Here is a 23,084-nt window from a genome sequence, read left to right as displayed (position 1 = left end):
AAGGACACATGCTTGGGTTGCAAGCTCCATTCCCAGTAGGGGGCATGCAGGAGGCAGCCGATCAATGATTCTCTCTTATCATTGATGTTTCTATCTCTCTCTCCCTCTCCCTTCTCTGAAATCAATAAAAATATATAAGAAAAAAATAAAAATTAATGTTGACAATGTGTGATTATGTCCTGAATGTAGTATTCAAAGAGTTTCCTCTGATGATTAGCTGAGAGTTGAGGCACAGGGGAATCTGATGACAGATTCCTTATATTTGATTCCATTCATGGTGGAAGGGAGATGTGATTGACATTAAGACCAAAGACTCTCACTCCAGAGTTATTGCACAGTGAGCGCAAGGCCAGCCTGTCAGTGTCGTGTCAGGCTTGCTCAGTGCTGAGAGAACAGCATCACTGCTAACTGAAACAGCAAAGATTATCAAGGCTGTGGCTTGCGAAGCAATATATACCGACACTGGGAGGGAAAGGGCTATTTATTTGTAAAAGCTCACCATCAAATCACTGGACAGGATAAACAACTCATAGAGAAAAATCCATCGTAACTTGTTGATTTCTCTAGGCACTCTCAATGGGGTGTCGAACTAAACTCTCTCAAATGTAAGCAATCGTGATGGGGAAAAATCCATCTTTTATTATTATTATTTTTGCTGATACCTCTTTCCAACCTCTTTCCATGGTTGTCTGAATTATATTTAAGCATATATAATCTATTTGATGTTAGTAAGCACCCAATTTAGCATTAATTTCTCTGGATGGAAATATGAGTTATGTGTTTAGGCTAGTAATAACAACACTATACACTTTGATCATTTCTGAGTACATTGATAATATTTTCATTTCAAAGAGGGAGTTCGGAGAGTTTGTATTCATTTTTGAAGCATCAGCAGCTTTCAGTACAGAGACCACACACGTTTTCTAATCTCATTTTACTCAATTTCTCTACCGGTCTGACTCTGGTTAGAGGTTCAAATAAAATTGTGATTCTTCTCTGCATTGATTATGTTAAAGTATTTCTTGTCTTTCTCCTGGCACAGCAGCTTCTGCAAGAAAATTAATTGTTATAAAGTTGTAGCAGAGCAGCATTAGTGTTCTTTGAGGGCTATTCTACTAGATTTCCAGATAGTTGAGACTTTTTTAATATACTCAACTTCACTTCATAAATAAATCTCACAAGGGTACAGAACTCCAATGGAGAAGTGCATGTTTCCAGGTGCTCTCAATGTGCACATAAACAGCTTTGATTTGGGGAGCCAGAAACAGGGGGCATGTAAGACAGAAATGAGTTGAAAAGAAAAGTTGCACATAGAGTAATTTTAATCCATTCCATTTTTAAATACCACAATAAATTTAATTTTCACAATAAATTAAATAGCCATATTCAGTTTACAAAATAGAGTTACTTAGTGTGAAACAAGTATTTACAATAATATACATTATGTACATGACATTTCTCTTTGTTGACATAGAACATGGAAGTGAAAGGACTTTCCAATGTATGATTGACATGCTACAAGTGACATCATGGTCCATACGAGAAAACAATAGTGCAAAATCACCACAGGAACTTTGGAACAATGTCAATTTTATGAGATAGGACATCCTTTTAAATCATAAGAAAATAGCATTTTCTGTTTTCATGGCACTAATTCAGCATCTGAATTAAAGAGCCAACTTTCCCTTAGAAAAGAATGCATGACTGAATCCTCTCCTTCCTGCAGCTTCACAGCCATTGGTACTTTTTACACATTCATCTTTTGGCTTCAATTTATGTAAATTGCGGGTGACAAATTCTGACTCAAAGGAAGACTAACTCTTTGAGAATAGCTGAAGTCACTTTCCCCCAATACCATCACCTCTTCTTTTAGTAACTTGTCTCAAAGATGCAACTATGCAGACAGCAAATTGTTTTGTACATTTTCAGTAGAAAAAGAACTGGTCTTATATTTGGTCACACACTGTGTATATACAAGTAGAGATGGAAACATGACTTCGACAGTTGTGTCTCGGAAAAGTGCATATTTTAATCTAGAGGAGACATTGCATGTCTCCAGGTACAACACATGGTGTTGTATGACTTATTATTTTAGGGCCAGTTCAGTGTCCTCCCAGTGATCTGGTAAAATTTTTGATTGAAAGGGTGAAAGAATTTGCGCAATTTGGTAATGACAGAGGGGTCCACCTCTGGATGAATGCGCCCCTTGCTGCCAGCCAGGCACTTATTAAAGATAACGTTAAATCGCAAGCAGTAGAACCCTCTGGTAACATTGAAATACAAATTGTACTGACTTATTCTTGGGGGAAGATTTAGGAACTTCTCCACGAGCTGAAGTTCTGGCAGAGGTTCTGTGATGAGGCGATCTCCATCCACAATGTGAAATTGCTCAATCGGAAAGTATTTCAACCACCTTTCCAAATGTTTGGTGTAGATGCTGGTTCTTACTGCTTTGTATTTTGTGTTCACTTCGCAGGTATTAGGGTCTATTGCCAGCTTCTCAAACTTGTAATAAGTTTTATTCTTCCTCTCCTTCCCCTCTAGCACCTGAGTGTAATCAGAAATAGCTCTTGTGGTTGGCTCTCTGACAATGATCAGCAACTTGATGGATGAGTTCATTTTGTAAATCCTTTCCGGAACCTCCTCCGTGATAAAATATGCCGGGCTCTTTTCAATTGTGATTTGCTGAGGGTAGGAAAAAGGCATCTTTTTTCTATACCACTCAATGCCCTTGGCATAATTCTCATCATTGTCAAAAAAGTGGATTTCTTGAGAGGCTTTGACCACAGCTGGATGGAGGTTCAGCATCTCAAGCAGGGCCCTGGTGCCTCCTTTTCTCACCCCAATGATAATGGCCTTGGGGAGTTGCTGGACCAGGTCATGAAGGCGAACCTGCTCCTTGGAAACGTTGCCCTTCCGGAACTCGTGCAGCAGGCCGCGCTTAAACTGCAGGGCACGGAGAGGGAATTCAGCCTGCCCACGGGCTCCGATTCGGCCTTCAATGGGGCAAATGGGTTGTAGCCTGCAAACAACAGAGAGACACTGTTAGAACCTCACTGCAACTAGATTCTCATTTTTCTGGTTCACCAGTCCGAGGAAGACTTTAAATGCATAAATAAAACCTCTGTTTCCCTGCCTGACGCAATCCATAATGAACATATGTTTGAGACATTTTATTTTAAGCAACACGGTATTAAATGGAGCGCACATAATTGATGGGATTTTTTTATTAGTGCTCCTTAAATTTTTTATTCACCAAGCACTTAATTGACTACGGCATGTACTTATGTTCACACAGTACAGGACAGACAAGTGACACCAGTCATACTAATAGCTTTTTAACAGCTCACCAGTTAACATTATTTAGAGAATGTGAAAGGTGGAAGATTATAATCTTTAGCTGGGAGACGGAAGGGCAGCTAGGAGGCTAGTCTTTTGGGTTTCGTGTGTATTACTATCTTGCAGCACTCATACGGCTCTTAAAAACTGTTGGTATATAATCTGAAAAGAGGTTGCAGTCTTTGTCCTTGGTTATTTGCATCATCAACCTGCAAAATTCCAAAATTGGCACTTGCTGAGCTTTTCATCCTCTTGAGAATTTCTGTCGTTGGCCTTAGGGACAGCTGGAAGAGTACTGTATTTCTTTTTCTTTCAATCTAAAGAGGTCAGGGTTATGTTTTTACTTGGTTGAATGTAGGAACAAACCCAATGTCATCAGCGAGTGCTGTATATCACTTACCACACCTGGGACCAGAAATCAACACGGCCTTAGCAGGGCCAGAAACCTCAGGTCCTCATTGCCAAGTCCATTTAAATCAGGAACTCAAGCTCATGAAGGAAGGATGCAATCAATGGAGCCAGAAAGGAGGATTCCCATTTCAACATTGCCTTAAATAATGAACCACCACCACTGCTTCTCTCAGAGAAAAAGGTGTGGTGATAATTATAATGCTATTAGACTGGAGTGGCTGTTTAATTTGGCATGGCTAATATATATGGTTAGTACATTGAGTTTCCTTTGGGGTATAGTCTGGAATTGAACTGAAATTCATTATAATTTCCCCAGGTTTATTTGGAAAGGCATTTTAACCACCTTGGTAAAGGGTAGAATAGTGGTAAAAATGACTGTTAAGCCAATTCCTTCAACTGAAACCTCTAGTTATCCCAATAATTTGGAGTCTATGTCTACTTCTCTGTGGCAATAAATTTCTTTCTTACATTTCCCAAGAGACTCTATTGTACCTTTCTTATGTTCTGTAATGTTTACAATTAGAAGGAGAAGAGGAAATCCTCAAGGTCACGCCAAGGCATTCTGCAGAACTGAGGAGAAAGGGCTTGGCCTGTGCTCTGTGTAAAGAGCTGTCTATCCAAATGCTTAAGCAAAAATATAAACGTAGTTTACTTTTTTGTGGTGCTTGTTTTTTATGATTTTAAACACAACTCATGCTCATTGTGGAAAACATGGAATACTATAAAAAAGTTTATCACAGTCACTATGTTAGAGAAACATAAATTTTGTTTTTACAAATTTGTAAAGATTAATGCTGGAGTTCTAAATGGAAGATATAAAAGTAGCAACACACATAGAGTCAAAGATGTTTTTAATTGTGATGTTGCTTGGGACATCACAAATTCATCTTTTAGTTCTTCTTGATTGACAAGTAAGCACTAATTCCCCAAGACATCCATTGATATACTGGATGGACTTCTCTCTTGTGCATCTAGAATGATGCTAGTGTCTGTCATCCTTGAAAGAATTAAGGCAATAGTCAAATCCTTTTCTGTAGGACTTAATTCTCTTGAGGAATTCTGGCTGAGAGAGGCTGAAATAGAGTCCTTTTCCTACCTCTAGAAAGGGCCATTTTTCTTCTTTCCTTCTTCTTTCTACCTTCTACCTTGGGAGTTCATAGCCTGCAGAAAAACTGCTTGTTGGATTCCATAAATCAAAACTGGAGAAAATATCACCTTATTTTGACTTCTTGAAGAGTAGATTCTGAGCATACGGCTCAGACTATATAATATGAACTTTAAGGATTGGAAGGGACAGTAAAAGTAACAGAACTCAGCCTCCCATTCAGAGTTACTAAAAGATAAGTGTAAGTCAGCATGTGTAAATTTGAGATGCAATCCTCTCAGACTCTCAATTGAGAACTTTTTAGAAGGCCCAATAAGCAATCTAACTCCTTATAAAAACAATCCCATTTGAGACTATAGACCAGGTGAAAAATGAAAAGAATCAACTAAGTAACTAATACGTTAATGAACATTAGATCAATTACTCAATAAAAAGGAAATGATTGGGAAGAACTTGATATAAAAGTTCCTTTATGGACATAGGACAATGATACCACCTTAAGGCTTTTCACTAATAACTAAACACTACCTTTAGGAAACTACTTGAAGTCAGTGATAAGCTCTGGATCATACCGTTTTGCATAGTTAGCAACTAGTACGTGGATGTTTACTCTGGATTTTTGAAATGAAAAGCATAAAGGGGTTCACTTTACCAGTCAAAATTGACACTGGCAGAAGGAAAATAAAGACCACTGCTATATTATTTGATAAATATCTATTGTGGTAAGATCTATAGATTAGAAAAGGAAAACTGCAAGGGAGATATTTTCCTTTTAAAGTGTGGCTGCATTTTCACAGAAAATGGGAACTGAATGCACGGAGAACATACTTCAGCCTCTCCAGAGCAATAGTTAATTTAAAGAGCGAAGAAGGAAATTCCACATTTCATAAATGCAATTCTCTGTCCTTCACAGTCATGCTGGATGTTGCACAGCCCAGAGGTATTCATTGTGAAGTCGGATGATATTGCTCGGCTTCTGCAGGTTGAGCACCTTTCAACTGTTTGCTTATTTAGAGCCAACCCCTTGCTCTGTAAATTTCCTCTCCATAGATTTTCCATTGGTTTCTGGGCAATTACTCTGAGTGACAGGCTCCTTGTCTGGTACATTCAACTCCTGGAAACCAGAGCTAATTAACATAGTTCAAACTCCCCACGCCTGCAGCCATCTTTCCAGGGCAGTGGGTTCCAAATTTGATGAGCTCCTTTATAGGCGCAAACATAATTTTAACTCTCCTGCTAGCACATTAATGGCTCACTCATAAATTTCAAAATGAAGATACCTAATTACATCATCACCATTTTGCTATGGCTAGAGGTCAACAACCAGATGCACACAGACCACAGTGAGCTCTAGAAAATGACATTTCTCCTGTACATGGCTTTATCCCTTCTCTGAAAATAAATGTCAATGCACACAGAATACAAATGGATCCTGACAAACACTTGGTTGGAACAACTTGGATCTCTGTTTTAAAGGCTCAATAGATCAAAATCAATACTGCAAGAAAGCATGTTTCTTGGGAGTTTTGAAGGAGAAAAATAAAGGGGTAGGTTTAAAATTATGTCCTAAGGAAGTTTAAGTCAAGAAACACATAAAGTCACATGGGCATAGGTATGTGTTTAATCACCTACCTATCCAAACTCCCAACTCTGGCGACTAGATACAGGAGACTCCCAACAGCAAGGCTTCCCAGTACCAGGAGCTTCTGTCTCAGCCACACCTGCTGTTTGAATAGCATGGCCCTCCATCAACCTTCAGGACTTCTGTAGCCTGAGAGATGGGGATAGAAGGGCACTCATTAGCGGTCTTCTCTTATAGGCTCTTTTTTTTTTAAAATATATTTTATTGATTTTTTTTTTTACAGAGAGGAAGGGAGAGGGATAGAGAGTTAGAAACATCAATGAGAGAGAAACATCTATCAGCTGCCTCTTGCACACCCCCTACTGGGGATGTGCCCGCAACCAAGGTACATGCCCTTGACTGGAATCGAACCCGGGACCCTTCAGTCCGCAGACCGACGCTCCATCCACTGAGCCAAACCCGTCAGGGCTCTTATAGGCTCTTTTAATTGTCACAAAGCCAAGCAGGGGTAGGAAAATAGGTGATTAGGTGATGCCACACGAAGAACAGACCTCATACCAACCTTGACAATGTTCATGGGTATTTAGCAAAACTTGGTTTCCTTTTCCTGGCCTGTAAGATCAAATACAAAATTGGGGGAAGATACTACTAACTAGACAGAACCTGCTAGACAATTGTCAAAGTAAATTAAAATGCATATATTACAACAAATAGTAAATATATATGTGCGCACATATATGCTTATATTTGTTGTTGTTGTTAACCATTAACAGTACTGATAACATGAGCAACTAAGCAATCTGAGGTTTACTGGCAGGGCAACCAGTAAACGGAAGTTTCTGCCTCAGAATAACAGGGCAAATGTAGAAATTGAAACCCCAATTCAGCAAGTTATTGTTTTGGGCATAACATTTTACCCACATGAGTTTGTTTTGTTCTAATTGTGAGTGAAGAAAGTGAGCGAGATCAAAAGCTATTTCTTATCAAAGTTACCAGGGTTTACTATCAGGACCCCAGATGTTTAAGTACAGTGGCATCAAGTAACCTGATGTTTCCTTCAAGTTCTCTGTCCATTTCTGAATTGGACTGACTGATTCTGAAAACATGCTTAGACTAGACTGACGCCCCTGCTCTGTGACCCCTCCTTTGGGTGGGTTTGGTGATATTGGTCTTGCTATTACATCACAACAGAAACTTAACTGGGAGCTTCAAAGTCACACCTGAAATAAGGCCAGAGAAAAGTGTAAGGTGTTACTAGTGCTATTATTAAATTTTGGGGAAAATGCAAGCTTCCAATTCAGCCTTTCTTATTAAAAATAAATCAAAACCCCCTTTCAAGATAAGATTGTTTTCTTCTTATTGAAACTCAATATAGTAACCCAAGAAGAGGGACTACAGCAGTGGGCTGTAGTTAGAAATTGTTTTGCTGCAATGGTATCTCCATATTTGCTATGTGAAGATTTTCTCTGTGCAAAAGGAATATACTAGGATTGATGGATTAATCTATTCATTCATTCATCAAGAAATTACTAAGCACCAAAACATGTTCCCAGCTACTCTACTAGGTTTATGGGGGATTCTAAAAAAGATCTTGATGGACTTTTAGCCCTTGAAAAATTAACAATGTGATTAAGGAAGCGTGAAACAACCAGAGAAAATATGCAACCTAATTCATGATAATGTATGAATAAATGTTGGGGAAAGAAAATGAAGGAAATAGTCAGGGATATGGGCTCCATGGGAATTGTGTGTGTGTGTGTGTGTGTGTGTGTGTGTGTGTGTGTGTAATGTACTATATGGTTTGGTGAGGAGGCTATAGGAGTATATCCCAAAGGGGAGAGAAAAGAATAGCATTCATCCAAGAAACAGCTAAAAAATATTTATGGAACATGCGTATGTGTTAGATTCCATACTGGGTACTATGAAGATAGTAGCCAACATGGGGGTCTGTAGTCTAGTGGAGAAAACAGACATTAAACCCATAAGCATAGAATTTACATATACTTACAAATCGTAATAACAATGAAAATGACAGGATGCAGCGAGAGAGAATCACAGGAGGAACCCTCTTCAGTCCTTCCTGAGGAAGTGACACTTGGGCTGACACCTGGGGCATGAAGAGCAAGGGGGGCCGGGGTAGGGCAGAGCGGATTGTAGGCAGAGGAACCAGCATTTACACAAGTACCTAGGAGGGGAATGCTTGGCTAGTTTGAGAAGTGAAGGGAGGCTGGTGTGGCTAGACACAGGGATGGAGGGGAGAGAGAAAGGGCTAAAAGCAGATACAAAGAGGGGGCAATAAAGGTGTTTGCAGGGTCTGGGTGAGCCCGTGGTTCTGACTTGGCATGGCTTGCCTTGTGTGTAGGTATAATGGGGAAGAGAAGGGAAAGAGAAAATGAGGTTTATGAGGCTTCCTATTTGGCAAAGACATTATCCAGGTGTATTTTAGGAAATCCTCAGAAAAACCCTATGAAGCAGTCATAGTTATTTCCATTTGATGGACAGGTTAAGTGAAGCTCAGATCATTTTCTCTGACTTGCCTATGATCACACAGCCAGCAGGTCATGTGAAGACAAAGGCATAACTTATGTAGGGTGATTCAGGGCTTTGCTGAAAGAATCATTCTATCTCCAGATTGATGTCCAAAGTCCTAAGTTAGAGCCACATGCCTTTAGCACAGGGCTCTGATCCCTGTTGAAATGAAGATACTGCTGCAAGACGCAGAACAGGGTGGCAGAGAGAAAACTGTGCCCACATCTCCCAGTTCGGTTCTCCACTTAGTAGCCCTGTGCTAGGCGTTGGCCAATTAGATTCTCTGGGCCTTTCTTTCCCTATCTATAAAAGGGGATAGTTGCTGACCTCCCCACTCTATTGAGCTGCAGAGAGAATGAAATAAGTTTTCTATAAGTAATTCCACTACACAGAATATTCCAGAATAACATAAGGGATTATGTGTCATTTGTATCTTAGTGTGAGTGAATTTAATGTGTATTGTACAAGCAGTGTGTAAAAACAAAAGCTATTATGTGGTTGAAGAGGACCAGATACAAATAGGAGAGATGGGAAAAGGAAAGGTAAATGTGCTTGCCCCATGGCCTTCATTAGGATCAACAGCCCTGTACAGAGGAGCAGCTCAGAGAGAGGCTCACCTGGCCTCATCTGTTCTCTAAACCAAGCACGTCAAACTCTCGGCCCACAATGAATATTTTTGCGGCCCAGCCCATATAACGGTATGCAAGAAATGTTTTAATAAAAATTTCCTAACTTAATTTTTACAATATACTATTATACATAATTATTAATAACAAACTACAATGTTCTTCAATCACAGATTACTATAATCGTGTTGCATTCATTTCCCTTATGTGCCTTATGCACAGGTGCACCATTTCTCTCCACTAATACTAGCAGCAAATATTTTAGCAGCCGATTGCCGTGTCATTAGTCTTGTACTGACTTGTTTGGTGTGCGCAACAGGAAATATTTCACTTTCAGAGAACAAGAAAAATAGGTTTATTTGCATTATGCTTATTAATTTGTGCAGTTATTCAGTGTCTGGTAAGTTAATGTCCAAGAAAAAATATTACTTTTTATTAAAATGTTCTCTTATGTTAACGATCACTCATTTATTTCAGCCCTTTGTATTCAGCATGTCTCTATCGAAATAAACCTATGTTTCTATGAAAATTGAAGCTTTTGTTTTTTTTGCGGCCCACATAAACTTAAACCTTGTTTATTTGGTCCGTGTTAGCCTTTGAGTTTGACATGCTTGCTCTAAATGTAGTGCCCACACTCTCCTGCTCAGAGCAATACTACACAATGCTTTGTCCACTTTCACTGTCCCCCTGTCTTGGGCTACCGTTCACCCTGTAAGGTCTGGACTATGTCTCAGTTCCTCTAGAAGTCCTTTCCAACTGCTGTCCCAGTCCATAGTCATCTTCCTCCTCACTGAATTCTTATTCTTGAACTCAGAAGCACAATTAGGCTTCTACTATTCGTAAGAGTTGGGCAATTGTTAGCTGCCACCGTCTTCTGTGTATATCATGACATCCCTCAGCACTGTGTCAATCTTCTGACTGGCTCAGAAGTCTGAGAAGGCCAACGGAAAGGTAGTGAGCCCAGAACCTGTCTGCTTTGCTCTGTAGACTAGAGGTTTTTTATGGTGAGCTTGCAGAGCCTCTAGAAAGCACATACCTGATACCACCCTCAGAACCTCCAATTCAATGGGTCTGCATTCATTGCGCATCTGCATTTTTTACAGTGGAGTGAATACACCAAACTTACAATTATTTTCTACTGTCTTTTTCCTTTTTGTCCCCATGATTAGTAAACTCCTTCTGCTTAGTTTCTTCTTGCCTTGTCTGTCAAGGCACTTAATGCTTCCCTTAAACCTTAAAATTTGAGTGTGTTTTCCTGAGTGGTTCTCAACCTTCCTAATGCTGCGACCCTTTAATACAGTTCCTCATGTTGTGGTGACCCCCAACCATAAAATAATTTTTGTTGCTACTTCATAACTGTGATTTTGCTACTGTTATGAATTGTAATGTAAATATCTGATATGCAGGATGTATTTTCATTGTTCGCGACACACAGGTTGAGAACTGCTCAGTCTGATTAATCTTCCTAATACAGGTGACTTTGTCCATCATCTTTTTGGTTGTTCACTGGATAAAACCCAGTCTTTTACTCTTGAAAGCCCAGGCCCTTTCTGAGTTCCCAGCTTGGGTAGTTAGCTTCTTTTCCTCTTATTACTCAACACCAACCTCTATACCAGCCGTGGGCAAACTACGGCCCACGGGCCGGATCTGGCCCATTTGAAATGAATAAAACTAAAAAAAAAAAAAAGACCGTACCCTTTTATGTAATGATGTTTACTTTGAATTTATATTAGTTCACACAAACACTCCATCCATGCTTTTGTTCCAGCCCTCCGGTCCAGTTTAAGAACCCATTGTGGCCCTCGAGTCAAAAAGTTTGCCCACCCCTGCTCTATACCCTTCAGATCATTCTCTTTACTGCTCCCCATACTCCTTTACTCTCATCTCTATGTTTTTGCCAGCTTCCTGACCGGCAATCAATTTCCTCTACATCTCTTCCTTCAATAATTCTAGATTCTATTGCTATCTTCCTGGGGAGGGTGATCCTGGTGGATGTGGAATTTTGGGGAAAAATCCTGATACACACCACACTCGTGGGTAGTAATAGGTTGGGTCCAGTGCACAGGATCAAGGGTCATAGCTAGGCTTAGGGCTGACACTTGGGAGACATTGCATGTAGTGGGTGAGTGAAGCTATGAAGTGACCTCATGGCTGAACTCTGCCCAAGGTTGGCAGGCAGGAAAAAAAAGGAAAAAAAAAAAAGATGACTGAGGATGTGAAGGCTGCTGAGGAAGTAGCCCAAGATTTAGGAGAATATTGCAATGCACCTGTCCTCAGGTAAACAGTTCATTATGAAACCTGACTGAATATGAGGTCAATATTTTTCCTACTGCCACTGAGGATCTTTCATTCTCAAAGGCTCCAGTACTCAACCTATTGACTCTCCCTTTATGATAAGCCCAGTTATTACCATGGAGGTTTTGCTCTGTGGGATAAGCTGCTACTTCCAGACCGCTCCTTTATATCTGAGATGCCTTAAATAGACCCATTGGGGGGTTTCTTTTTTTTGGGAGCCCTCATTTCTCCAGAGGTTTTGCTCTGTGGGATAAGCTGCTACTTCCAGACCACTCCTTTATATCTGAGATGCCTTAATAGACCCATTGGGGGGTTTCTTTTTTTGGGGAGGCCTCATTTCTCTAACCCTATGTTTGCAGGGCTGGCTTAGCACTGCCTCCTATGTTTATTTATGGTGGTAAATCACACCCTCCAAAGCATCCTCATGTCCACATGACACTGAGGAGAACTATAGTTTTTATTTGAGACCTCAACTAACGTGAATGAGTCGTCCGTGGTGAAGTGCAAAGACCACTGGATCAAAAGTCAAAGACCCAGAGTCACATTTTGGTTTAGTTTTGTAATGGGAACTTTCTGAATTTTGGTATTCACATCTGTAAAATGAAGATAACTATGGGAAAGAACTTTATGAATATCTGGGCACTTAACAAGAATAAAGCACAGTTAATTACCTTCGGGAGGCTGATAAATTAATTCTTACAGTGCATTTTAAAGAGGAAAATAATAAAATAATGACATTCTCATTAATTGTACAATTGGATTGTGAGAAATATAAGCCTGTTTTCAATATAAATAAAATTACAGTTTAATGGAAACTCCTATTAAACATTAGAATGCTAACACTATATTTTCTGTTCAAAGCAAGATGGCTCATTTACCAAAAACAAAAGGTTAACACTTATCTTGTTAGGCTGAAGTCTCTTGGAATGTTTGAGACATGAGAAAGCCAAACACGTAGTTCTAATGAGCTTCTCTAGGACACAGGAGTGAAATCTCATTCTGTTTTATAACCAGTCTCAGACAACATGCCTAGAGACAATATAGCAGCCTCTGAATAAACTTTGCTCAGAGAAAACCAAAAATACTTGGTTAATTTAACATTCAAGATTTCTTTAAAATTTTTAAAATAATTTTTTATTTATTGATTGGTGAGAGAGAGAGAGAGAGAGAGAGAGAGAGGAAGGGAGAGAGAAAGTGAGAAAGAAACAGCAATTTTTTTCCTGTATTTCCAGTTCTTGATGCATTCATTGGTTGATTCTTTTTTTTAAAATAGTACTTTTATTTTCATAGGTTGAAATGTAGCTTGTATGTGGCTTGACTGGGGATTGAACCTGCAACCTTGGCATAACAGGCTGATGCTCTAACCAATTGAGCTACCCAGCCAGGGCCAAGATGCCTTTTCGGTTTTCTACAACATCATGAAGTGCTTGAGCCTTTGCTGAAAGGGAGTCTTAAATATTAGGAGTTATTGCCTTTGGTCTAGGAATATAAACGAGAGAGAAACTACCCCATCCAGTCCTTCTAGACCCCACTGTTAAACTGAAAGAAGGTTGGCTGCTCTTAACCAATTGAGCTACCCAGCCAGGGCCAAGATGCCTTTTCGGTTTTCTACAACATCATGAAGTGCTTGAGCCTTTGCTGAAAGGGAGTCTTAAATATTAGGAGTTATTGCCTTTGGTCTAGGAATATAAACGAGAGAGAAACTACCCCATCCAGTCCTTCTAGACCCCACTGTTAAACTGAGAGAAGGTTGGCTGCTCTTCCAACACCAAAGTCCCTTCCTTTTAGCTATGCCAGCTATTATGGGGATCTTAATCTTTCATCAGAGCAGTCAGACTGGTAATAGACAATTTATATAGAGTGAAAGTTTTTTAATTAAAAAAAGGTAAAAGACCTACAGTGATTTTAAGCCTGCCTTCATCTCCAGTTTTTAATATTTCAGTGTTTTTCATGTTGCGTTCCAAGAGCAGCATAATTATCGTTTTTCCAGATTACTAAAGCTTTAATAAACGCGGCATCTTAGCTGAACAAAGCAGAATGTCTACATAACAGAGTATGTGGCCAGAAGCGACAAATTGTAAAGACATCTGGCAGTTTCTCCAAAGCAGCACTAAGCAAAGAAGGAAATGATTCCCAAGCTGAAACAAAGAAATAAGGAAATTAAAAAAAAATAATAAAGATTCGTCCAAGTACTGCTCAAAGGCTTGTAGACGTGGTTACTGCAAGCCCCTGGTACCCATAAAAACAATAACAGAAACAATAGTAGCAAAGTTCATTAAAAATGACTGAACTTATATAGCAGAATTATTCCATGACCGTCTTTTGAGTATTAGCTCATTTATCCTGGGCAACAGCCTTATGAAGTGGACAGGAATTACAGTTTTTGAGCACTAGGCTCTCTGATAGTTTCTTTCACATTTATTATCTCATGAAATACAACAGACTTGTGAAATATTATCCTTTTTTTTCTGATGGAAACTGAAGAGAGATGAGCAGATCATTTACCCAAGGGCATGTGGAAGGAAAATGTGGAAGAAGGATTCAAATCCAGAATTCTGTGACCCCAAAGAACGTGGACCCTTGATTGCAATGCCACTCATCCAGCTTTGGATGCTCACCTGGGAGACTCTTAAATACTTGTTTATTGATTGACAAGAGCAGACAAAACCACTTAACTCCACCCAAATTACCTGCCATTGAACCTGGAAGTAGGGGACAGGAAGGTAAGAAAAGTAAAAGAGGAAAAAAGTTTTCCATAGAAGGATAGGTAAAAGAGGTCACTCAGGTGGTTTGAACCGGATAAAAAGCAGAATGTTAATAAGTAATAATAATAATAATAATAATGAAAGGTAGCATTTTTAAATTTATGAAATCTTTTTCATACTCATTATACCAGTTATAATTAAGACTGACCAGAATCATAGAAACTTCACTTGTTCTCCCCATAATTCAAGAACTGACTTACTTTTTTGATAGCTTTCACAGTAGGTGATCAAAATAACATAATTTTTTGTTGTTGTTGTTGTTGTTGTTAATCCTCATCTGAGAATATTTTTCCATTGATTTTTAGGGAGAGTGGAAGAAAGAAGGAGAGAGAGAAACATCCATGTGAGAGAAACACATTGTTTGGTTGCCTCCTGCACGAGCCCCAACCAGGGCCTGGGCTGGGGAGGAGCCTGCAACCAAGGTACATGCCCTTGACCGGAATCAAGCCCAGGACCCTTTGGTCCACAGGCTGATAGTCTATCCACTGAGCCAAATTGGCTAAGGCTACATTGGTTTTGACTGCCATTTGATTCATATTCTTATGCACTGATCTCCATAAGATATTGGTTACATTTGTTAACTATCAACCCATCCCCATCCTCTCCTCTCTACTCCCCTGAAGCTCTCTCAGTGAATGGCTCCCCTAATGCCCACTGCAGTCACCCATCCCAGAAACCTTGGAGTCCTTCATCCTTGGCTCTATCCCTCCCCTAACATCCAATTAACCAGTAAAATTCTACTTTCAAAATGCTATTAGGATCTACCTACTTCTCGGCACTGTTATTTGTTACTGCCTATGTTCAGGTCACGCTCTTTCTTTTAGAGCGTTATGTTCTCTCCACTATTAGTTTTGTTCCTGCATCAATTTATTCCCCATACTGATGCCAGAGTGGTCTTTCCAAACAAAAATTTGATCATGTTATCTTCAGGCTTAATATACTTTAATGGGTCCCTATCATCATTCACATGTTTTTAAAAGACATGTGAATGTCTTTTGCTTCTCTCCAAAGCAACTTCGCCGGATCCCCAATGGCCACATATACAGACGTTAGCACGCAAAACGACTTGTGGTTCTTTTGAATAGGCCACAGTCAGTTTTGCTTCAGGGCTGGAAGCATAAGGTTTCTATAGCTTGGAAAAAATAACTCTGTGCCTCATTTATCAGGTCTGGGACACCAATAAAGGATATCCCAATAGGATACTAATAGCCTGCCCCATAGCACTGCTGTGAGGAGTAAATGAGCACATAAAGTAATTAGAACACTGCTTGCCACATAGTAATACTCAATAAATGTTAGCCAGTCTATTAATGCTCCCATCTTCCCTCCTCCCAGGCCTTGGTTTAATTCCTGTCTTTTAGATCTTAGGTTCCTTGGGAAAGTCTTTCCTGATCACTCAGGGCTGGCCTACATGTTTCTCCTATGTGTCACCACAGTATCCTCCCTCCCTCTTTCCCTCCCTCCCTCCCTCCCTTCCTCCCTCCTTCCCTTCTTTCTGTCTTTCTAGGATAGTGATGGCGAACCTATGACACATGTGTCAGAGGTGACACGCGAACTCATTTTTTTGGTTGATTTTTCTTTGTTAAATGGCATTTAAATATACAAAATAAATATCAAAAATATAAGTCTTTGTTTTACTATGGTTGCAAATATCAAAAAATTTCTATATGGGACACAGCACCAGAGTTAAGTTAGGGTTTTTCAAAATGCTGACACGCCGAGCTCAAAAGGTTCGCCATCACTGTTCTAGGTCTTTCTCCTCAGCTTTCTGTGCCTTATTCCGGTTTCTCCCTGCACTCTACCACTGACTATATTCCCTAAATAATAGAACTTAAAAAAAGAAAGAGTGCAGTGCTATTATTCTTAGGTGATCTTGATAGCAAAAATACAACTAAATGTCTTAGAAAATCTTGTATTTACAAAATCTATAAAATAATTTATAATTAGTCTCCATGCTTGGGAAGGCTAATATTTTCTTAAATTGCAGTATTAACATGTTTCAAACTTTCTCTTTTTTCCCCCCAGAGATACCTCTATACTCTGAATCTCAGATCTTCCTTTCAGGGCCAGGAGCTCCACTAAATTCTTACACTGAGATAACCAGCCATGTTTCATCATCAACAAATATCTACTGAGTACCAACAATGTGCCAGGCACTGCAGATGCCAGAAATACTGTGGAGAATAGGAGACCCTGACCCTGCCTCTTGTTATCTTCTAGTACTCAAGGTCAGCTCTCAATAATAGTGTAAAGGAAATTGCATCTTCTTTCAAGCACAGAGCCCAGATCCTCTTAGATGGTTGTGAAGGAAGAATTCCCACAAACACAAGGTCTTCTGGATCTCAGGGTCTCAGCTCCTGACCCTAAGATCCACCTCCTCCATGAAGGTTCTTGCCTTCTCCCCAAGTAGCCATAGTCAAACCACTCTCCAAAAAGCACTATTCTATCTTTTAACAGGACTCTTCAAGACCGCCTGCTAAGTAAAGACTTTATTGGGTGTGTTTGGACTAGACTTTGTCAAAATAAGTACTTGTGACCAGACAGGGCTTGTGGCCTGTGCATTAGCATGGGGCTCTGTGCTCAGAAGGGCCCAAGAGTGGTTTAATGCTTTGTTGTCACTGACTTGAAATTCCTAATAATTTCTGAATAAGAGGCCCCATGTTATTTTGAACTGGGCCACACAAATTATCTGTACAGTCCTGCAGCCAGACTTTCCAGCCTTCAGAGACTAGATTACTTATGTGTAGGTTATGGCTCTTCCTGTGGTGCCTCCTTCTTTCACCAGACCTTTGGCTTTAAGAGGCAGGCATTGTCTTAAGTGTACCACATAGGAACACAATCTTTCATATTTTCTTACAGAGCTGGAATTCCACTCCCTCTTATTTCTCTGAGTCCTGTGGTCTTCCCTGAGGCCCATTCCTTCCCTGGATTCTCAACACTTAGGAACATGGGAGCTACCCACAAAGCCTTATACTCCTAAGTGCCTTATCCATAGCAGAGCATGTGCCACACAAGGATGATATTCACACACACACAAACCAGCAGGGGTATTTCATTAAAATAGATTAGTAATGGGAAACCCTTTGCGGTAAAGAGGGCAGTATCATCACCTGTAACATGCAGATGAGCAAATGCAGAGACCCAAGGATTACAGCCATTTGCTCCTATCATAGGATAGAAAACTCTCTCCCACTCCCCTCCTCCCTTCAAAGCAAAACACAACAGGAAGCTCAAACCAAGTTACCTGCTATGTGACATTGGGTAAGTCACCTAACCTCCTTGATCTTCCAGGATTTTTCTTTACCCAAGAAACAAAGGGCTTAAAGGGATGAGTTCAGCAATCCTTCCTGGCTCTAAAATTCCCTTATTCTAAGGGATCCCAAGATTGGCCCTAAATGAGTATCCTTATATGAGAGATTAATGTATAAGGAACCAAAGGCAATTGCAGTGGGGGAAAATTAGTGCCTGAGGTAAATCTCAATTTTTAATTTCTTATTATTCTTCATTTTTAAACAGTCTTGACCTCTTTCAAGACGGCTGCATCACATTATACTATCTATTACTGTGAAAAACAATCCTCTCACCCTAAAACATAAAATTTCTTTGAAAAGGTACTTAAGAAAGAGCCTACTGATTAGCTTTCAATGTGCCCTACTGTCTGAGAACCCAGAGGAATCACATTTTGAAAAAAATTATCCAAGGGCAGCTGAAGAAAATTGTCATAAAGAATTCTCTTTTCTTCTAATATAAGGATCACATAAGAGAGCTGTAATGAGAAGGAAACAAATGAAGAGGGGCGCAAGAACAAGGGCAGGGAAAGCAGCGCTCTGCACGCATCGAGCCGAGTGGAGAGAGAGGGTGCACATGAAGAGGAAACTGGATACCATTCGTTAGTAGATTAAGCAGAAAATGTATTGGTCAGGGTGCTCATAATTGCTCTATCAAATAGTGAAGGAAGCCGTTTAGCTCTTTGTTTCTTCAGTTAACCGTGAAGGGTCAATGTTAGAAATAAAAAGGAAAAAAAGTTGATAAATTATACAGAACTGCGGAGTTTATGACTGCTTTGTGCTGAGTGCTTATCCTCCTGGGAATCATTGCAGAAGCAGCTTTGAGCAAATTCCAAATTTTCAAATGGGTTCTCCATTTCTTCCCTCCATTCAGCGTTTGATATCCTGCATACATAATTTATCACAGCTACCATTATTGTGTTAGCTTGAGTAGTCCTCTGGCTCTCTGTCTGCAGAAGGATACTCATTTTGCATTTGTAATGACCAAACTTAAAAGGAGCCAGTTAATTCTGCCTCTGTTCAGTGGTCTCATTTAGTAGAATGATGTCTTAAGGAAAGAGATGGGAATTGAATTTTATTTTGACAGGAATCCCAATTACTCTTAACCTCAGTATCTTATTGGTACATGTAACTAATGTTTATAGAAGAAGGGTGTGTGTTATTTCCCCCCTCCTAAAGTTTCTTTGCACTTTATTCAGTAGTTGTTGGGAGTTTAGTAAATTTGTGCTGCTGGTGAGTTCAGAAGTATCATCTTTTACTCTCTTATAGTGTGTTTATGTAGAAAAGTGTGAGTTGGAGAGGTAACAATTCTACAGATGGCTCACACAGATCATCCCAGTAAGTTAGGCTCATGCAATTAAAGAGTCAAGTTAACTAAGTTCTCTCTGCCTTGTATAGTTGAAGTCAATTGTATAGTAATATTAGTTCTACTTTTTATACCCAATAATGTTGAGTGTATTTAATTTAAAATCAAGTGTAGTATTCACTACTAAACAGAAAGTCAGCTTTTTAGTCTTATTTCCTATCTCACAAATTTTGTTTTGGTGAGGAACAAAGAAATAGTATATATAAAAAATGTCTCTTAATTCCAAAAAGAGACTAAAAGTATGGAGATACTTTTGTCATTACATCTTATTTGATTATAGTTCTCATTATCCTCTCTCAGCAATGACTTTTCTTCTATTTTAATCTCTATAACACTAAGCTATATATTTCTTTTATAATGACTGAAGATGAGGCTAATTTAACATTAAATATTTTAAATGAATAATTAAGCCATTAGCAGATTGATTACACAAAAAATGTGAATGTGCCACATTCAAATTACCAAGTTAGACTCAGAAAATTCAATTCGTTTAATATAATATTTAAGGAAATACTTATAGGTACAACTTTATGAACACTTTAGAGGAAGATTTTCTATTATGCACTTAATCATCATAAAAACACAATTTTTACAACACTACTGCTTATTTGTGTGGAACTTGACAGTTTTTAAAGCTTTAAAGCACCATTTTACTTGATTTTCAAAACAAAAATATGAGGGACACAAGATCTCTTTTATTCTCCATTCTATAGATGAAGAAGACAACAGGTAGCCCAAGTATTGTACCTAGGTCCACCTAGCTAATGACCTGCAGAGTTCATAATGGAATCTAGCTGTATTGACTTCCTGTGTTTGTAAGAAAATTCATCCTCTTTCTATGAAGATTTGGCATTAATTTTAGTACTGGGACTGTATGCTCATTATCAGTGCAAATCTAATCCTGTGTGTTATAGGTTTTGAAAGAGTGCTAAAGTAATTTTTGCTGAAGTATAGAACTTTGAAGAAATGAAAGTGATAGAAAGTAATTTGGAATTAACAAGTGTTAATATATTTTTTCTCTTTCTCTTGTTGGATCATCAGTTTCTCCCAGAAAAATATCTTTGTAGAATGAGAAGGATTATAATAGATTCATCAAGGGCAGAAAAAGAAGAACCCCCCCCCAATTAATTAATAATTCCTGAAAATAAAGATTATTATGCCCATTATGAACTTAGAATATTAACTCCAATCACCTCCTCCCAAATAATATGTATATTTTTGGTCAGGATTTTCATGTTAGTCTGTTTCCTCAACCCATCCTAAATTAGGAATTATTTTTGTTATTACTGTTTTACACAATCATTGTTTGTTTAGATTTATCCACATTTATCAATACTGTCTCTCACTATTCCTTTTTTATTGGTATCAGCTTTATTGATATACTAGTGGCCCTGCGCACGAATCCGTGCGCATGGAGCTCACTGCCACTTGCCTCAGCTGTCTGCCCTGCCCACTCGTAGCTCTCTGCTGCATAGCTCGCTGCCCTGCCCTCCTGCTGATCGGTCATTATGAGTCACGGTGTAACAACCATTTGCATATTACCTCTTTATTATATAGGATAATTCACATAACCATTCTACCATTCTATCATTCTAATTCTTTCATTTAAACTTGTAAAATTTAATGAATTTTAGTATGCTCACAGAATTGTGCAGTCATCACAACACATTTTAGAACATTTTCATCACTCTCAAAAGAAACACTGTTCTGTTAGTAGTCACCTGCATGTCCCCTTGTCTCCCCCAACCCTGGGCATCCCACTAATCTACTTTCTGTCTCACTATTCCTCCTTACATTTCAGCGCTTCCATTTTCTTCTTGCCAGAAGTAGAATTTCCTCCCATTCAACAAACAAAAACTGACATTTCAAACCAAATACAGAAATATTTTCCTCAATTTCTTCTCCTTCCCAAAGGAAAAAATAAATAGGTAGTACTTCTTGCCTTTGTGCTTTCTTTTAGTTATTTTCTCTGTTAGAATGATCTAATTCCTGAAATATTTGTTAGCTGCTGAGACTAGTAATGAGATGAAACTTAATTTAAAAGACTGGATTACTAAAATCTTCCGTAAATTAGTCTTTAAAAAAAAGACACACTAAAGCATTTTAAGATGTCCAGTGTTCAGCAAAGCCCTCTAGGCCAGCACTCACTTCTAACACAGAAGCTGGCAAAGTACAGTTAGCACCCAGGAGGCAAACAAATTCACTGGGACCAGGGAAATGTGCTGAGATGTCATAATAGAGCCCTCCTTTATGGAGTGGTGTTAAAGAACTAAGTCAGGCAGTAGTCAAGGTGGTAAAGACACATTGTACTCAGTAATTCTGCTGCAGCAGGGGAAAGGGATTTCAGGATGAAACTGAGTTCACCTGTGGTGTGTAGAGCTGACTGGGTACTTTAAAAGGAGGATGAGGGAGTAGCAAGAAGGAAGGACTGGAGCAGTGATGGCGAACCTATGACACGTGTGTCAGAGGTGACAAGTGAACTCATTTTTTTGGTTGATTTTTCTTTGTTAAATGGCATTTAAATATATAAAATAAATATCAAAAATATAAGTCTTTGTTTTACTATGGTTGCAAATATCAAAAATTTCTATATGTGACACGGCACCAGAGTTAAGTTAGGGTTTTTCAAAATGCTGGCACGCTGAGCTCAAAAGGTTCGCCATCACCGGACTAGAGCCTCTAGCAGAGTCAGGAAATTACAAAAAGTGGAAAGGGGGTTGGTTGCTGGGAATAAGCCATCTGGGTTTGTTAATTGGCACTTATCTAGAGGAAAAACAAATTTCTCATATCATCAGGACAGGAGGTAGTCTTGTAAATTAGAGCAAGGCATCCAACTAAATTAGGGACTGGGAGACAAGAGAGGGAGAGCTTCCTCTGGCAATTGGCATTTCCAGGTCGTCAAGGAGACAGTTCCAGGTGGTAGAAGATTTATATCTCAAAGGGGCAGAGAAAAGGTTTATAATTGTAAGTTTTCTAAAGTAACTGCATTAAGAGGGAGTTTACGGGACTTTGTCAGGTTTGGGCTGGAGCAAACAACAAATTCCTTTGGTAGCACCAAAGGCAGGCGTTTTAAGGAGGGCTGGAGTTCCTCCTAAGGGAAGGTGACTTAGGCTGCTAGAAGCCATGCTGGAGTTTGTTCAAGTTTCTCAGTGTGCATGAAGAGCAACTTCTAGGAACTGACAGCGACCTTTGGCCAGAGCCAGAAAGAACGGGGTCTTCATTCCTACAGCCGCAAGGAACTAGACTCTGTCAATCACAAAAATGAACTTGGAAGCAGAGTCTTCCCCAGAGTCTCCAGGTAAGAGCCCAGTCAAGCTGACAGCTCGACCTCAGCCCTGTGAGACTCTGCGAAGAATCCACTGGAGCCCACCTGGATTCTGACCTATGGATCTGTGAGCTACTAAAGGGTGTTCTTTTTAAGTTGCTATGTGTGCAGTCGTTTGCTATGCAGCATCCGAAAACTAATACAGGCATATTTCTTCATCATCTGTAGCTTTAAGGGGGAAAAAGGCAGCAGCAATGATTTTTCCCCCACTGAAGCTTTCTTCTCACAGAGTACTGAGCGCCAAACAGCAAAAGCTTACCTTCAAGAAATACATTGTACCGCCAACAATGTTAGCTAGCTCTTATGCTCAAACTTTGAACAGAGATGATGATGCAATTGAGTTTGCTATTGGCAAGAAAAGGTCAAGTTAGTGAAATGTCGAATACCTTTCAGTGAAAAGGCAGATCATTATATCTGACACTGTCAGTATTCCAAGTTATAATGTCGAAGCTAC

At 39.3% G+C, this 23,084-nt stretch overlaps 1 protein-coding gene across 5 annotated transcripts in view; it reads right to left on the bottom strand.

The window, feature by feature from the left end:
- Nucleotides 1-1,304: 1,304 nt before the first annotated feature.
- HS3ST5 (heparan sulfate (glucosamine) 3-O-sulfotransferase 5) overlaps nt 1,305-23,084 on the bottom strand; it is a 242,325-nt gene continuing 220,545 nt past the window's right edge. For 3 of the 5 annotated variants that reach the window (XM_014531371.1, XM_005883723.2, XM_014531370.1), the window contains 2 exons: nt 6,488-6,626; nt 1,305-3,022 (listed from right to left, as the gene is read on the bottom strand). In XM_014531371.1, coding sequence (XP_014386857.1) covers nt 2,092-3,022; nt 6,488-6,594 — 1,038 coding nt within the window. In that variant the 5' untranslated portion in view covers nt 6,595-6,626 and the 3' untranslated portion in view covers nt 1,305-2,091. Of the gene's footprint in view, nt 3,023-6,487; nt 6,627-6,999; nt 7,050-14,852; nt 14,926-23,084 lie in introns of those variants that run through there. The other 2 variants (XM_014531372.1, XM_014531373.1) reach the window with 2 other exon arrangements.

The sequence above is a fragment of the Myotis brandtii genome, unplaced genomic scaffold, assembly GCF_000412655.1.
Source record: "Myotis brandtii unplaced genomic scaffold, ASM41265v1 scaffold8, whole genome shotgun sequence".
Lineage (NCBI taxonomy): Eukaryota > Metazoa > Chordata > Mammalia > Chiroptera > Vespertilionidae > Myotis > Myotis brandtii.
This window is presented reverse-complemented; position numbering and strand designations above follow the sequence as displayed.